The 18684-nt window shown below is 41.6% G+C and overlaps 1 protein-coding gene across 1 annotated transcript; it reads left to right on the top strand.

The window, feature by feature from the left end:
- Window positions 1-10066: 10066 nt before the first annotated feature.
- LOC137333072 (transforming growth factor beta activator LRRC32-like) lies at window positions 10067-16534 on the top strand. Its single transcript, XM_067997172.1, has 2 exons — window positions 10067-10191; window positions 11743-16534. Exons 1-2 carry the CDS (start codon window positions 10096-10098, stop codon window positions 13783-13785), a joined length of 2139 nt encoding a protein of 712 aa, XP_067853273.1. The 5' UTR covers window positions 10067-10095; the 3' UTR covers window positions 13786-16534.
- The last annotated feature ends 2150 nt before the right edge of the window (window positions 16535-18684 follow it).

Consider the following 18684-nt stretch of genomic DNA (forward strand, 5'->3'; position numbering starts at 1 on the left):
GAATAGTTGAAGGGAGGTTTGGGGTCTGGGAGTACTTGGCATGGTGTGTTAGAAGAATGGAAATGTCTAGGGGATTTCTGAGGCGTGACAGAAGTGGGAGGATGACCTTGGAGTGTTGCAGCACTAGGAGGGCAGTGACAGTGTGTGTTCGAGCACTGGGGAGGGGACGACTGGGAGAGGGATCAGTTGGGGGGAGGGTTGCAATTTCTGGAATGATTGGAAAGGGGTCTCAAGATCTTGGAGTCCGAGCAATGGGAAGTGGATGGTGGGGTTTGGGTGTAGCTAGATGGAGTCCTGGGGTCTGGGAACATTGCGAAAGGGGTCCCTGGATAGGGCACCACTGGGAGAGGATGTGGAGATCAGGGACTATTGGTAGACGTGTTCTGGGATCTAGGAGCAGCAGAATGGCCATGGGTGCAGGGATACTGGAAACAGGGTCCAAGGCAGGATTGGGGAGAGAAGTTTTCAGGTGTGAAAACATTGGGGGAGTTGAATCTGGAACTATTGAGGGAGTCTGAAATTTAGTAGCATGGCGGGGGGGGGGAGGGGGGAGAAGGCTGAGGTCTGGCAGTATTTCTGGGGGGCAGGGGTGGGGGGAATGAAAGCTCATCAATTCCCCAAAAGAACTTTTCCATCAATGGTTTCCCAGCACTGAGCTCATTGGTAATCGTGACTTATCTTTAAAGCGCATAGTGTGCTTATACTACATCGGCTAACTCTAGCCTGGTGAATACAGTACACGAACACCACAAGCTTCAAACAATGGATACACAGCTCCTAGCCTGGTGCTGGGAAAGCAGTTGGTGACAATCTGCCCCTGCTTCCATGAAGTCTTTGTTGCTCCGTTCCTGCCCCTGAACCGGAAACTGACTTTAGCAAGAGCACATTGAGTGCTTTAAAGAACGTAAAGCTGGTTTCGGACGGTGGCTGGACCACAGCAGTCTGGCCTTTGTGAGTGCTGGGACAAATCATAGCAGGGATTGGCAAATGGAGAAGGAGAAACTCAATCACTAAATGTGGGAAATGGGACCAGAGAATTGGGAAAAACTATTAGCATCTAAGCTAACAGGAGAGAGCCGCAAAGGGTGAAAGGCACTGGTATTCAGGGAAGGGGGGGGGGGCTTGATTGAGGCTGCAGGAGGGAGTGGAAAGAGGCAACAAGAGGGAGTGGGGGGAAGCAGCAGGAGGAGTATCGGGTGAGAAGCCCCATTTTCATAGGTGCTGGGAGGACTCAGTCAGAAGTAAGCATAATAAATAGGTTTTTAGGCATAATGGACAGGCATGACAGAAAAAAATGGATGGAAAAAGCATAAAAGCAGTGTTACAGGAAGTAAGTGTTACATGTAGAGTAAGTGCATGATATACACAAGACTTTTAATGTATTAGTAGCTGATCTCCCGTGGCATTGCTCACAATGGAACAGATGATATACCGTTTTGTAACAATGGGGGTATTATCAATAAAGTGATGGGGAAAGTGATACAGGATGTTATTGTGACATGTACAGGAAATGCTTGATTTACACAAGACTTTTAATATGTTATCGATAGATAAATAGAGGATGGGGTTTTCATACAAAGCAATCCCCCAGACTTCCCTACCCCTTTAAAAACCAAACATCACCAACAGCACAATCAAATACAAAGGGGTGGTTTTCAGTTGCCACCCTTAAAATCTAGGATTGGAATTTAAATTTAGAGGCAAAAGGGCAGTGCAATGCTTCAGAGCATTGGACTCCAATGTATTATGGAATGTAATGACAGGATGCAAGCCCCACTCTGCCTGATTCCCATCTTGGGGAGTTCCCAGTCAAGTGACTATGCTAAGTACAGACCAGGCAGTTCCCCACAAAGGAAAGGGAAAATTGGAGGAAGGTCCCAGAAACTGGTTAGGATAGAAAATTTATAAAAAGCTTAAGAAAGAAATGTGGCTTCATTAAAGTCTTCCCCTCCCAAGTAAAAACATTACATTTATGATAAATTTCCAGCACCATGACTCACACAAAGTGTAAAAATTGCACACGATTAAAGTATTTTCATATTGTGGGCTTACCACTAAGTGCAGGGAAAAGGAGAAACCTTCCCTGACCTTCCCAACAGGGAACTGAAGCAAGAAGTAGGTGTTCCTGGTACCAGTAAGGCTCTATTTATTTACATTTTTGTTCTAGAATCACAATGAATCTTGGAGTCAGACATTTGAACCGACCCAGTGATAAATTATTAAAATATACATTTTATTAAAGCCGTAGACTGGGATCTTCCACTTCAGGTCTCCTGGTTCATGCAGTGACCGCATATCGGAAAATTGTGCACCTACAGCCCGTTATTTTCTGCTATTAAAGTTAATGGATGTCTGGGGGTGTACAATGTCTTAATGTGCATACCCTGTGTACGTTAAGAGCACTGAAGTAGCAGATCCTGGCCATAAAGTATACATTGTGGAAACTCGGACTGTCATGTAGCAAAGTAGTACTTAGTCCCCATACATGATTAAATTATTCAAAAGAGGGAATAGGGAATAACATAAAGTTATCCTTTTGTATGGTTGCTGGTATAGACAGCATTAAACCAACACCGGTATAGTGCTGTCTATACCAGTTCTGACAAAGGGCGCTGACATTAACACAAAGGCAGGTTCCAAGCGGTGGTGGGTGGGGGAGGAATTGCTTGCACGAATTCTGGAAGAAAATTCAACAGTTTGGAATGTCCGATTTTAACGTGATTACGTAATTAAATTTCTCCTTCCGGCTTTCCCATCTTGTCACTCACAGGTCTGTTCTTTTGCCCCTTGTAGGAGGAGAGAGTGCAAAATGCAAGAGGGAGAGGACTGGAGGTGGTCCTCCACAAATTGTGCAGCTCACTGATGCAGGGGAGGACACTATGGAGATAAGTGGCACATCTGCATCCCTCTCAATCAGAGATGGAGAGACTGGGAACTCGCAGATGCCTGGTGACAGAATTAAAAATATCTCTGATACACGTGCTGACTTTATTTCATCAATGATTGGACTATGAGAAGCCTTAGTATGGTGATTGGCAAGATTGTTGCTTTGCCAGGACTAATTCATATCCGTTTCCTTTGTCTTTTAGGGCCTTCACACGCAGAGAAACAGCCTGTGGACATGCCTGATGACAATTCCTCAGAGGAACTCATTCCTTCTGAGGGTGCACCGTCACAGGACGTAAAGCTATGTACCAGCACAAATACTTGCACTTCAGTGGACCCAGTTAGACAGTTATTTGGGTTGTCTCCTGATGATTCACAATTCACAAGTGAGCATGAGCAGACACTGGTGGCAGAGACAGCTGTGGAGAGTCTGGGTGGGGGGGGGGGGGGGTTGGTGGGAGTTGCACTCCTCTCTAAGCTCTGCTCAGTTGGCACAGATGCTGAACCTCAGGGGCCATCATTGAGAAGAAGAATGATTGACATACAGCAGCTACTTTGCAAGGTACTGGCAGATGTGCCACACACTCCACAATAGTGGAAAGGATGGAGGAATCCAGCTCCAACAGTAATGGATTGGTGTTGCAGGTAATTGCGAAAATGTCTGCCTCCATTGAGCTTCAAGAACAGCTCTCAAATAAGTCTGTGCAGGCCATAACCACAGCTGTGTGGGAGATGTCTGCTGCCTTAAACAGGATGACAGATACCTTATCGATGGCCTCACTACGTGTCACTGATCTGCAACAAGCTGCTCTCCAGCAGAGTGGTGGGAGTGATGTGGCTCTGGCCCAGGAGAGGGATGATGGTGAAAGGTGACATGGAAATGGGGACTCCATTCAAAGCTCTCACATGTCGAACCTGTTGCCCCACCCCCTCCCAGCCAGTGCCCGACATGCTGTCTCATCTCCCAATGACCGAGTCTGCCCCTGCACAGGTGCAGATGGAGCAGTCTTTGGCCATGCCCTCAGGGCTCCAAAATCCAGAGGTCATAGGCCAAAGGTATCTCAGCAGTTGGAGCAGGGATTTGAGCAGGGGATGCACCATGTAGAAGCAGTAGAAAGTGTAAGAGAAAGTTTTTGGAATTCACCAAGAGTATGCATATGGGTGTTTGACAAAATGTTATGTTGTTAAGTTTCCTTTTTTTATAATGGTACATAAAATTTAATGATTTGCACCACTTCCCCGTCTTGCCCATTATTGCGTCCCAATTGCCAACTCGCCCTTTCAGTTGCTTCATGCTAAATGTGAATAGATGACTGGATCCATTGGAGGATGTGCAGTGGGTGTATGGTTGAAGGACTGTTTGTGCAAGGGGGGAGGGGCGGAGAGGGTGGTGGTGGGAGTGAGCCGGAGGATTTCGTTTTTTTTTCCAGTGTGAGTCACTAGCTGAACCTTTGAGCTATTAGGGCATCCCTGGCATCCCAGGCAGCAATATACACAGCTGGTCTGGCAATGGGTGCCCCATTTTCATATTGATCGCACTCATCCTCCTACTCCTTCTCTTCTTCAATGAACTCATCATCAGAGGATGATTGATGAGCCTCTTGGTCATCCACCACCTCTAATCCTCTCTCCTACGCGATGTTGTGCAGGACGTAACACACCACTATGATTCTGGACACCCTTGCTAGTTAATACTGAAGGGCACATCCAGACCTATCCGGGCACTTGAACCGCAGCTTCAACATGCCGATGGCTTGCTCGATGACACCTGGTGGTCATGTGGCTCTGGTTGTATCGTTCTTGCGCCTCATTGATGGGGTTCCTCACAGGTGTCATGAGCCATGTTTGAAGGGGCTATCCCTTGTCTCCTTTGAGCCAGCCCGTAAGTTTGTCTCCTGGTAGGAAGAGGTTTGGAATGTTGGACTACCGCAGTACAAAAGCATCATGACAGCTCCCAGGGAATCTGGCACATACCTGCATGAATCTCTTGTGGTTGCACGCCAACTGCACATTGATGGAGTGAAATCCCATTGATAAAACCTCTTGGTTCATCTGATGGTCTTCGGATTGTTACGTGTGTGCAATCAATGACACCCTGTACCTGTGGGAAGCCAGCCAAAGAGGCAAAACCGACTGCCCACTCATTCTGACTATTATCGTCACGGGGAAATTCACATAAGTGGATGCCCTGGAAAACAAGCCATCCATCACCTGCCATATACATTTATGTGCAGCCAACTGAGAGACCCTCGCGATGTCTCCGATGGCACACTGGAAGGAGCCGGATGCAAAGAAATTGAGGGCAATGGTGACTTTGACAACAACGGGCAATGCATGACCACAAGGTCCAGGAGGGAGCAGCTCTTCTTGAAGGAGGCTGCAGATGTCTGTGACCACCTGCCATGTCAATCTGAACCTGTGGAAGCACTGCTCTTCAGATAGGTCAAGGAAGCTGAGCCTTTGTCTGTAGACCCTCTGAAGTTGGTAGTGCCTCCTATGACCTTGGCCCCTCCGTTGCTCTCTTCTCTGCTGTTCTCCACTCAATTCTCCTCTCTGCTGTTCTCCACTCTGTTCTCCTCTCTGCTGTTCTCCGCTCTGTTCTCCTCTCTGCTGTTCTCCGCTCTGTTCTCCTCCCTGCTGTTCTGCACTCTGTTCTCCAGATCTGTGTTGTCCATATCTGTATTGTGTGCCTCTCTCTTGTGTACCTGCTGATCCCACCAAAGCATGACGTTGCTGCCGTGGATGGTGATTATCTTCCTCGTCCGATGTCCTATCGAAAATATCCAAGGTGCCCCTCCCCCCTGATGTAATCTGTTTGAAAGCCTCCCGAACTTCTGAAACACATCTATATCACAAGAACTCTCTGCAAAACAGTTGCCAGAGGGAACTGAGAAAGCAGCTGCAGGCACTGAGCCTTTATTCATATCGGGCAATCAGAACATTGAACACCCCTGTAAAGTGCCGCTCAATGTCGCCTTCGTTTCATTGGCGAGATTCCCAAACCCTGGGAAACCCGTGCTGAAGGCGTTAAATTCAAATCCCTGTTGAAATCTCTTCGAATGCGTTTCATTAGTTTGTGATAATGATCGACCTGCATGTGATAATGATCGACTCCGCCTCTGACGAGCAGGTTACTTGCACGCAGCCAAACGCACCTCCGTTAAAAACGGAAGTGGGCACGTTGGAGGCCGGTTGGCATCGGGTTTGAGAATTTTACAATTTGAACTTTCCCACCTGCCCCCAACCCACCCGTCCTTGGGGGTTAAAATTCCCCCCATTTTGTCTATCATTTTTTAATCCCCCACCCCTTTAACCTTGGTAAAACCTATTAATGGGCTGAGATACCTATTGATCTTTTCTAAAGGCTGTCAGAATTTTTGTTACCCTACACTTTTTAGTTCTTCTCCCATTGTTCTCCCAAAACCTACAGCTGGATCTGCGAATAATTCTGCAAATAACCTGACCCAGGAAATTTGAGTGCTATTAGCAATTAACTATTCGGGTAAGATTAGCACCAGTTTTTAACCTTTTATACCAGTTGACATAAATAAAGCCAATGTCTGGAACTTTAAACTGGTTTGACACTTAAGTGTCTGCAGGTACACTAGGTTGATTTGGAATATATCACCTGGTTGCTTTCACACATACAGGTCACCTATTATTGACCTGCTTCAGCTATTAATCAGCTTCAATAAAACAGTTATTATCAATTGATGACATTCATATAAGCAGCTCTTGATTTGGAATGAAGAGGAAGAACGAATTTAAAAAGCAACATGCCTTTAACACATATGTGCCTGGTCTCTAGGGAGTCTGCGAAGTCATCATGTGATCTGATTTATGTCTTTATCTGTATTTGTTGACTTACTCGCATATTATTTCCATTTGCTGTATACTAATAAAAATACTTCCTGCAGTGAGAGCATTGTTTTCCCTTGGGTAGCTGACACTCCCATTCAAGAGTATGTCAATATTTGCAAGGGGTCTCTGGACAGTTTTTGCAATGGGTTCTGGGAGTATATTGATATTTCACCCCACCCCACTGAAAAGTTTAAAAATCACTGCATAACACTGTACCTAAAGTGTACACTCTGTACTTTTTAACCGAACTAAAGAATCTAATTCACAAGGACAAAGGCACCTACTCTCCCTTTGAATAGAAAAACAATCACCTTTTTAACTCTTACCTAGGAAGAATGCTGCCAATACTGATGATTAGTTTATATATATAAATTAAAAATAAAACAGCAGAGATTTCACAGTCTGTGACACAATTAGGGTTGCCTACTGTGGATGAACGTTTTCCTGGAGGCTTCATCACATGACCTCCCACTTCCAACTGCCCGGACCAGTCAAACAGACTTTTTTTCCCATCTCCAATATTTGTATAACTAATAAATAAAAGTATTCAAAGGAAATGAAAAAAAAAACACCATTTTTTTAATGCCCCTATCCTGAGCTGCTCGCAGCAGTGTCCAGGAGATTAATCTTTAATTCCTGGGGACTCCAGGACAATCCTGGAGGATTGGCAAACCTAGACACAACCCTGGGCTACACACAGGGCACTTTGTTATGTTTGAACACTGAATTTAGTGTTCTTTAACTGCAAGTTAATGAAAATTATATATTTATTAAATACTAGGAAACTAAAGATCAATTGGTAGAAATGGAAACACAGCATTAAATTACTGTGTGCATTTAAATGCTACAATATTCATGTCGTCTTAATCAATCCTAAAGGAGGAAGGCTGGGTTAGCCCCTCTCCCCAGCTAAAGAAGAAGAAATGCATTTTTATAATGCATTTCCCTGATATGTTTTAGCATGAGATAGGAAATTCCCAAGCTGTTTCAGATTCTCACCACACTAGTCCTCTGATTTCTGATGTTGTCCAAGAGTCTTCTTAGATTGCACATCCCTTCTAATAACCCCCCCACCCCCACCACCATTGTCTAGTCCTTTCCTCCTTGTGGTGGTTGGACATTTTACGTCCTACTTATTTGCCAATTTACAAATGTGCCCCAGTTACCAGAGTTTATTCCAATTTATATACAATTTGAAAACCAATAGATGTGTTATGGCAATAAAATGTAACAAATGCTGAAGAGAATGTTGAATTCATCGGAAAACGTTCTTCTTGGGTATTAGCATGATTCTGCTTTGCAAGATGACAAGTGAGCGAGGCCATTTGGCTCATCTAAACTTCATCAGGTCATCTAACTGTATTTGTTTTGGTCTCTACTATATTACCCATAAAGCCATTCCAAGTCTTCAACTACAGTTAGGGGTCAGGAAAATGGGGCCACCTCAACTAGGACTAGGATCAGAGTCTATCTGGCAGAAGGTTGTACAGCTCTTGAATACTTGTACTCTAAACGGCAATCATATCTACACTGTCCCGCTCCAACATGCCCCCAACAAGCCCAACAGATGGCTCTTATTTCCTGAAATATGATTCCTGAAGGATTGTAAAATATATTGGAAAAAGTCAAGGAGAGGGAGTACCCGAACGTTCAGCTGGAAATGAAATAAAGTTTACAACTTGCCACAAGCTATTTTTCTGTGGAGGGAGGCACACTAATCCGAAATGCTGTCACCAAGATTATGATCAAATTGAATAATATTAGTTTCCTCTTATTTTGAAGATTTTTTTTCTTTTAAATTAAGTTTAAAGAAACAGTAGTTTTATTCAAAGGGAAGCTGCATCCTTGGATCGTACAGACTAATGGAAGTTAACATGTGAAGGTACAGGAGGGCTTAACGCAAATGCTCTTTTTTATTCATTCATGGGATGTGGGCTTCGCTGGCAAGGCCAGCATTTATAGCTTGGCAACACACACACAAATAAAAACACAGAAACACACACAGAGACTAACACACATAAACATACACACAAACACAGAAACACACACATAGACTAACACACATAAACATACACACAAACACAGAAACACACACAGAGACTAACACACATAAACATACACACAAACACAGAAACACACACAGAGACTAACACACATAAACATACACACAAACACAGAAACACACACAGAGACTAACACACATAAACATACACACAAACACAGAAACACACACAGAGACTAACACACATAAACATACACACAAACACAGAAACACACACATAGACTAACACACATAAACATACACACAAACACGCAAACACAGGAACACAGACACATAATCACAGAAACAGACAAAGAAACACACGCACATACACACAAACATACACACACACAGAAACACACACAAACATACATACAAATACACATAAAAACATACACATACAAACAGATACACACAAATACAGAAACACAAACATAGACACACATGAACACACACAAACATACATACAAACACATACACAAACATTTACACACACACAAATATACATGCAAACACAAACACACACACAAACACACAAACACAAATATATACACACATACAAACATATGCACAAACATACATACACACAAACAAGCATAAACACACAAACACAAACATAAATACACACACAAACATAAACATGCATGCACACATACACAAACACACACATAAACCAAACACACTCAAACACATATACACACAAACACACACAAATACAGAAACATACAAACATGCACACACAAATGCACAAACACACATACATATAAACATACATAGACACATACACACAAATACATACACACAAACACACTCACTCATACACACGGACACACAACCAAACATACATACACAAACACACACACAAACGTACATACATACACAAACACACACACAAACGTACACATATATACACAAACACACGCATATACACATACACACCCCAGACTTTCCAACTATCACATAAAATTTCCTGTTTAAATTTAGTTGATTCGTTTCTATTGGGTCGAAAGTCCTGTCTTTGGTTAGTTTTATGCCTTATGATTACTTTAAATGTATGCGGATAAATACTAACCATCAGTGGCCAAAAAAGGGAAACCTAACCGTTTAATATAACGCCAATCCCGTGGTGTGTGTGTGGGGGCCGATTCTATTCTCGACCATCACACACACACTTGGTCGGAAGTCATGTTGTGCGTAAGTGATTGCTAATCTCGGACAATTTTCCCCGATTACGATACATTAGGATCCAGGGATATGTCAAAGCCGCTGTGCAGTCATGTCATTCCGTTGTTGCTTGGGGCGGAGAGATGAATCTTTGGCTGATCCTGTGGTTTACGGCAGTGTCCTGCCTTCGAACAACCAGCATCAGTGATACCAGCACACTGCTCCCAGTCTGTCAGACGGTAGGGCTTTAACGCCTCTTCTTTCTGTTTGAATGAAAGACATTTTTTGCTTCACGATTTTAGTGGGCTGCGTTCTACAGTGAATATAAAGGAACGTATTTTTAAAATAGTGATACTCAAATAAGACAATATCTGTTTTTTTCTGCTATCTAACAAGCATTTTTCTATGCTTTTGTGAAGAATACATTCCTTTACCACCTTTTTCTGGGAAATTATTCACTTTTGTACCAATTATGAAACGAGTGTAAAGGTGTACAGAAGGATTGAACGCTGCTAATTAGTGGTGTAGATTATCAGAAAACTGAATATTTTGGCGTGTCCTATTCAGACCATGGGGATGTCTTACTCAGCCAGGGTAGAATAGAATGGATTAGAATATTTAATTCCTATTATGGAGTTTTTTTGCTCAATTTGGCTTTGTGGGTCAGGTAGAAATTTCACAGTTTTCACAACTCAGAGGTTTGATCTGGTTAGTTTACTAGAATGATACCCGGACTCCAAGGGTTAAGTTACGAGGAGAGATTACACAAATTGGGGTTGTATTCTCTAGAGTTTAGAAGGTTAAGGGGTGATCTGATCGAAGTTTATAAGATATTAAGGGGAACAGATAGGGTGGATAGAGAGAAACTATTTCTGCTGGTTGGGGATTCTAGGAGTAGGGGGCACAGTCTAAAAATTAGAGCCAGACCTTTCAGGAGTGACATTAGAAAACATTTCTACACGCAAAGGGTGGTAGAAGTTTGGAACTCTTTTCCACAAACGGCAATTGATACTAGTTCAGTTGCTAAATTTAAATCTGAGATATATAGCTTTTTGGCAACCAAAGGTATTATGGGATATGGGCCAAAGGCAGGTATATGAAGTTAGATCACAGATCAGCCATGATCTTATCAAATGGCGGAGCAGGCACGAGGGGCTGAATGGCCTTCTCCTGTTCCTATGTTCCTAATCATCCCCTTAAGTAGATACATGAAGTTATGGAGAATCAATGATGGGGCAAGTGACATGGTTAGTGTAAATTGTATAGTCAGTCAGATCAGGTGAGCTTGATGGGCCACCTCTTATTACACAGATTCTTGAGTGTCTCAGATAAGATAAATGAAATTTGAAATCCTTACGGGTTGAAATGATCACTATTTTAACAAAGTGAACTGTTTGAAATAATTTTTATCTGGTTTTCCTTATTTGCTTTCGTGAACCCTTAAGTAGTAATAGAATACAAAATATACATGTGTTCTTATCATTTAATATTTTTGTAATTGTTTTCTGCAAAATTGTAACTCTGAATTTTATAAAGTAATTGCAGGAATCAATAACTTTAACAGTTACTCAACTCAATTTTTCAAATAAGCTGTGAGAAATCCCAGCTTGGGGAAGATATACTTTTAACCTATTCACTTCTCCTCCTTTAAAATGCATGGAACCACAGAACATTTATTCACTTCTACCAGTTTGTGAATATGCTGAAATTAGCTTATTTTCTTTGTTCTAGTGCAAAATAAAAACTTGTGAGAAAAATAAATATTTATTGTTTTAAATCTTTTTTGGCAGAAAGACCATGATGTGTCCTGTCAATATCAAAACCTGTCCAAAGTACCTGATCTTCCAGTGGCGGGGACTAAAAAAATAGATTTATCCCATAATTCAATCAGAGCCTTGACAGAGGAATCGCTGCTGAATCTCAGTTCACTGCAACACCTGGATGTCTGCTGTAACCAACTGAAAACCATAGCTTCAGGGGCTCTGGCACATTTGAATAGCTTGAGGGTGCTCATTTTGGCAAGCAATCTCCTGGACAGGAACTTTTCATCAAGTGATGGAGCCTTCAGCCTATTAAAGAAACTACAAGTGCTAGATCTGTCAGAGAATTCTTGGGACAGTGACACAGTGGCTATGCATCTGAAGAATCTGTCTTCACTGGAAGAATTACATCTGTCTGGCAACCTACTGATGAAGCTAACACCTGATATGTTCTGTGGGATGCTGTTTTTAAAATATATCTATCTCGAGAAAAACTATATTACAGAAATAACTGCAGGGGCTTTTGAGTGTTTAGCAAACTTGGTTGAATTGAACTTAGCCATGAATTCACTTTCCTGTATTTCTGATTTTCAACTTTCTAAGCTCCAAGTGTTGAACCTGAGCAGAAATGGCATCGAATTCTTCATGACAATTGAGAGTGAGGAAGAATACCAGCTTCAAGTGCTTGATCTGAGTCACAACAGGTTGTTTCATTTTCCATTTCTTCCAAAATTACATCAGATAAAACATTTGAATTTGTCTAGCAATTTAATGATCAGTGTAACACCCAACCTATTGAACGACTCAACTGAATGGGACATAAGAAACCGATATAAAGAATTTATGGTGTTAAATAAGACATCCAACCACAATGCCCACTCTAATTTATCTGAAATAATATTTTTAGATTTAAGCAACAATGTATTGGTGGACATATCACATGGCTTTTTGAATACATTTAGTTCTCTTCAACACTTGAATCTCAGTGGAAACTGTTTTCAGAATTTCAGTATAGAAGATGGCAATGAACTGAAATTCCTGTCTTCTCTCGATCTGAGCAACAATGAACTTTGCAATATATCTGTGGGGGCAGATAATCGAAAGCTTTTCCATTCGTTAAGATACTTGTACCTTCAAAATAATTCCATTCAGTTATTACCCTCTAGGCTTTTTAAAGTCCTACCCAAAATAGAAAAAGTCAATCTTGCCAACAATAATGTAAGGATTTGTAATGTGGAAAATAAGACCATGGGATATGATGGGCAGACTCACAAGAGCCATAATAAAAATAATTGTGTGTCTTTTTCTGGAATCCCTACTCTTAAATATCTTAACCTAGATGGAAATAACATTACACAGCTCGCACCTTATGCATTCTATCAGACTCCCTTAGCACATTTGGATCTTTCAAGAAATAAATACCTCGAAGTGCCAGATCAGGCTCTGGTAGGTTTGGAACACTCTTTGCAATATCTTTCTTTAAGGTGGAATTTGATCCAAACCTCCAAAGTCACTTTGACATGTTTGAATCATCTCAGAAATTTGGATTTGTCATATAATCAGTTAGACTCTTTACCCTATGGCATTGGATGTACTCCATTGGAAATCCTAGATATTCGGGGCAACAATTTTCATGTTCTTCAAGACTTAGTAATTAGAAACTTGTCCCAAACTCTTGAAACACTGTACTTGAGTGGAAATTATTTCAACTGTTGTACATTGACTTGGCTGGAGGTACTGAATGGTACTAGTGTTGAAATACCAGATTTGGGTAAAGCCCAGTGTTTTTACCCAAAGCACAATGATTCTTCAACAGCGAGATTTTTCAGTGATCACATGGGAGAATGTCATGATGGAAGCATCAAGAAAGCCAGTCCACTTCTATTTATAATATTTGCACTTGCCTTTCTACTGCTTATTGGATCTGTGATGACATTAATAGCTGGAGAGTGCTGTAGATTGTGTCTGCCTATTGGGAAGGGGAGCCCTGAGGCAGACACTGCTCCAGTTAAAATGAACAGTGAACACCAGATAGAAGGACTGTCTCTAAATGTCATTAAAATAGAAACATGAAGTGTGGCAATGTATTATTGAACTGCGCCATGGAATAGCTTGAAATCTAACCTCAGATATCATGCATAGTTGGACTTCCATCAGATAGCAAACTGACTGTCTGATACAACACCAAGTGAAGGTAACGTGCTGAGCCATTGAAAGGGAAGAGACTTTAGTTCTGGGCCATGCAATAGAACTTTGCTTAGTCTCAAGACCTAGGATGATTTGATAATAAGTAAAGGTTTTATGTCTTTTCATGGGAAGATATTTCCAACTATTTATCTCTACAAGTGTTTGTAAAATAGATATAAAATTGAAAGTGGTTGCTCCCTAATAGCCAGGTGGATAAATGCACCTTGTGATGTGACACTGAGTCATACATTTCGGGAATGTCCCTAGGTTTAATCCATTGTCAGTACTGAGTTAACCAATCTCAGCTAGGATGGTAGTGGGATGCTACAATCTGCCTCAGCTTCCATGGGCTTGAGAAGGGAAACTAAATTGGCAGTGGCTCCCTCGCCTTTCCAGTGATTCGTGCTGTAATGCCAAGATTGGGCTTGACTGTGATTTTCCCCCCACCCCTCAATCAAATAGCCCATCAATTCTCAGTGTCTAGGCTCACATAGGAACATCGGAAGATAGGAGCAGGAGTAGACCATTCAGCTCCTCAAGCCTGTTCCAATATTCAGTTAGGTCATGGCTGATCTGTATCTCAACTCCATTTACCCGCCTTTTCTCCATATCCCTTACCTAACAAAATTCTATTGACCTTAGTCTTGAAAATTTCAATTATTCTGCATCCACAGCCTTTTGGGGAGAGAGTTCCAGATTTCCACTACCCTTTGTGTGTCAAAGTTTTCCTGATTTTACTCTTAAATGGCCTAATTTTAAGACAGATGAAGAATGGCTGTTTGAGAAAAGTACTGGTGTGTTGTCACACCCCAAAATCAGGCACTGCCTGCTGGAGAGGAGGCATAAAGAAAAAAAATTGGGCGTGGGTGGGGTGGGGGGTGGTTGGTGGTTGGAATTAAAACTGTTGCTGATACAGTATTTAAATTCCTATTGTTTCTGTTTGGATGATTGTTAACTTGGACTCATAAAGTTCATTGTTTTATTCTCAGTAATGATTTCTCAGGACTTACCATTGAAATTTGTTTGGCACAGTGGAAACCTCAAAACAATTCAACTGTATATTAGTAAAGCCATTTTGTATAACTTATCTATGAAAGTGAAACACTATTCACAGCACTACTAAATTAGTACAATAGCATGCATTTAGTCCATATTGAATTTACATTTATAAGATTAAACACACAAAAATATTATACTTTGACATACTTAAATACATATAAATAATGGCAAAATATTTTTCTAATAAAAAATGTCTTATCCTAGTGTAATATGCACACACATATTGTTTAAGTAGGAGTTGGATACATTCATTTCTTAGCATGTGCTTTTGGAATATATATAACAGAATTCACAAAAACATGTACCAGATTCCAAAATCCATTATCGTGGTGCATTAATTGGGAAACAGATTTCCATTACAGTTTCCTATGGTTATAAACTCTTTGAAGATATTGTTTAGGGGATGATGTTGAATATAACATATATCAGCCAATATACTATTTAATTTTAAAACTGGAAATTCTGTTTTAATTTCAGATTTTCAGTATTTGTGTTTTTTTGTTCTTATTTCTACTATTTGATTTTATCTATTGAAATACTAGGTAATGTATTCTGTTGCAGTCTTTCACAAATGGCACCAAAGATAGTTATGGATATGGATGTTTTTATCTTTTGCTTTATCTTTTGCGTAAGTTTCCAAATAGTTAGGCATTAGTTACATAGACTCAGTAAAATTAGATATTTAATGTGACAGATGCATAAGATGCAATCCAGGTACCAGTAGAATAGTTTGATGACGTTAAGTGCTGGAAAACAGTTGGGTAGTTGACTTCTCCTGTGGTTTTAATACTGGAAACTCCTTTAGGGCTTTGCCAGAAATTTAAGCACAAAACACAGCAAATTAAGAAGTAGCAAAGTATTGTTTTGTTTAGAAAATCACTGGTTGTGGTATATTAGAATATGACCTCTTGATGGAACAAATACATGTATTTACTGCTTATGGAGAATGATAGTTCCTTCAAAGGAAAACTTTGACAGTTAAGATCTGGACCATAGAAGATTCTGTGGCACAATGTCGCAAAGCTAATTTTCGCCTTTTGGTGTTGGAATTAGCCTCTGAACTGTAAAGTGGACATAATTAGCCAATGTTCCTCTTCCTGATTGCTATCCAGTGACTATTTCTTGAAAGTATGCATATATGGACCTCAGGTGAAATCAGGATTGGGTTCAGCTATGATTCCATGCTCTGATGAATAGCTTCCCTGTCAAGAATCTGAGATGAATGGACGGGGTACAAAGGGGACCCAGCACCTGTGGAACTCTATCCCAGCCCAGTAACATCTTCAGGAAAGGAGGGGAAAAATAAATGAAAAATGTTGACCTGAATTTAAGGAGGTGACATCAGTTTCATGCTCATTTCTTAAGAATCCTTCCAATAGATTACTCTGACAGCCTGTTGAGAAAAATAATTCCTTGTTGCCCTCCCAGGTTGTTTTGAAGGACCATCCATATCCATTATTGTTATTTAATGTTTTGTATACGGTATTTAAATTATTTGTACACTTAACTTATTTAATGGGAAAATATTGTAATACTGTGTTAAACCAAATAAAATATCTGAATGTTGATGTTAAAACTTGTATTTCAGTTTCTGTTTTACTCACCACATGGCTTGAAACAAGCATTACATTCGGAATGATATCTAGCATTGAAAGTGCTATTTTATATATATATGTGTGTATAGTATATGTGTATGTAGATGTTTGTATATATAATATGTAAGTATGTATGTATGTGTATAATATACACATATAACGACAAAGCACCATTATATATTACTTCAAAACTGAAATGTTGTGCTAAACAGGAGTTTATAATCACATAAGACTTTCAATTTGTTTGAATAAGTAGAAATCTTTATAAAAAACACAAATTAATCATGAAACACTATTTTACAATTTATCACAGTTTTCACATCAGTCTGTAATGTCCCAGGTTAACCCTTAATGACTTTGCATAGCTGTTGGAAGTTGTGCCATCAAGAAAGTAACACCAGAGGCCATGTTCTTATGTATCGTGTTCATCCATGTTGAACATAATTTATGGCCACTATAAAAAATGGTAGCAGCCAGTGGTAACATGTTCTTCAGATACTGATACTCAATTGGAATGTGGCACTGAGCCATATAGACCAGGTTTAATAACTAGTCTATACTGAGTTAGCTATTGTTACCCTTGTGACGCCCACATGGTCAAATAGCCTACCGACATTCACTGTCTACATATGAAAAATGACCATTTGGGTGCAGTGCCGTTGAAACTATACTATAGCCCGATTTGTGTTTTCTTCACCCCGGTGAACATTCTTCACATATGAGCTCATGACGGTCAGTCTCGGCAGGCTCACAGAATCACAGCTGAGCCCAACCTTGTCCTCTCCCAACATCTGTGCATATGTGCCTCTCAGCAGGAATTCTGATTAATTTTTACCCAAGGCACTGAGGTTAAAGGTCAAGTCCCATCTGTGGCCCAGACTGAGAATCAAACCTCCAGCTTTCTGGTCTGAATGGCTTAGGCTACAGTTGATGCTGCCTCTACCTACTAGGTCATCAGGGAGCTACAACACTTGTAATTACTAATGGGTTCATTTTGCCTCATTTAAAATGGTTTTTAAAATCCGACATTAACAAAACATATCCAAGATTATGCAGTTTCCTTAATTGGTAAACTTATTAGCTAACTTTAAAATCCTCACCTCTGCTCTCTTTTGGCTCCCCATATTGTCTTCCTTCCACAAGGAAAAGAAGTGATTTGATCATGGATTTCTACATGGCAGCTGTGATTGTTTTATCAGATGAGCCAACATAAGAATTACCCCCTCCCAATCACTGCCATTTTGCTTTCTCCTCACATAATAGGACCACGCGCCCGATTTTAGCACCCGCTACCGGGTGCGTTCTCGGCGGGGGGGGCCCGAAAATCCCAAAATCCAGGTGCGGGACCGGATCGCGCCTCGATCTCGCCCACTTCTGGGTTCCCCGATGACGCGCCGGCGTGCGCGCGCAGCCCCTGCTGGTGGGAATCACGCAGGCAATTAAAGCCAGCGGGATGCCACTTGAGAGTATTTACTTTGCTTGTTCAGGTCATTAACTGACCTGATTAAGGGACTGTGTGTGATTTTGGATAAACATGGGACTGTTTCACACACTGGGGTAACACTCCCAGTTGAAATGGACGTGTTGCAGCTGTCAGCCTGTGGCAGCTGCAAAGGTCCATTTGACAGGTGGAGGGGGGAGACTCTCAGCCATTGCAGGAGGCCGCTCTGTCACTTGGGACAAAGTTTGGCCTCCACCACCCTCCTCCTGATGGTCGAAGTCACCAACCTGCACACTTACCCCGGGGTCCGGAGACATGTACCTACCTTGCGGACCCCCTCAGATGTACATCTTGCGGATGGGGGCCGCCGTAGCTGCAGTCATGACCTCCTCGGAGGGCGAACAGCATCACCAGCCTCACCAGCCTCGCCATCCACGCCGTCCACCTCTGACACGTGGAGCTCCACAACAGAGTGCTGTGACACATCCACCTGTACAGCAGGAGGGAGGGCGACCGCAGAGAGAGATGCGTCGCAGAGGGCACTACCCTCGCCACACGTTCCACAGACCGAGGCTCAGCCTCCTGGACCTCTCTGAGCAGCAGTGCACACGGAGGCTCAGAGTCAGTCGACATGTAGCCGTGGACATCTGCAGCCTCTTTCATGCCGAGCTGCTCCTACCTGTCGCTGTC

The sequence above is a fragment of the Heptranchias perlo genome, chromosome 15, assembly GCF_035084215.1.
Source record: "Heptranchias perlo isolate sHepPer1 chromosome 15, sHepPer1.hap1, whole genome shotgun sequence".
NCBI classification, from domain to species: domain Eukaryota; kingdom Metazoa; phylum Chordata; class Chondrichthyes; order Hexanchiformes; family Hexanchidae; genus Heptranchias; species Heptranchias perlo.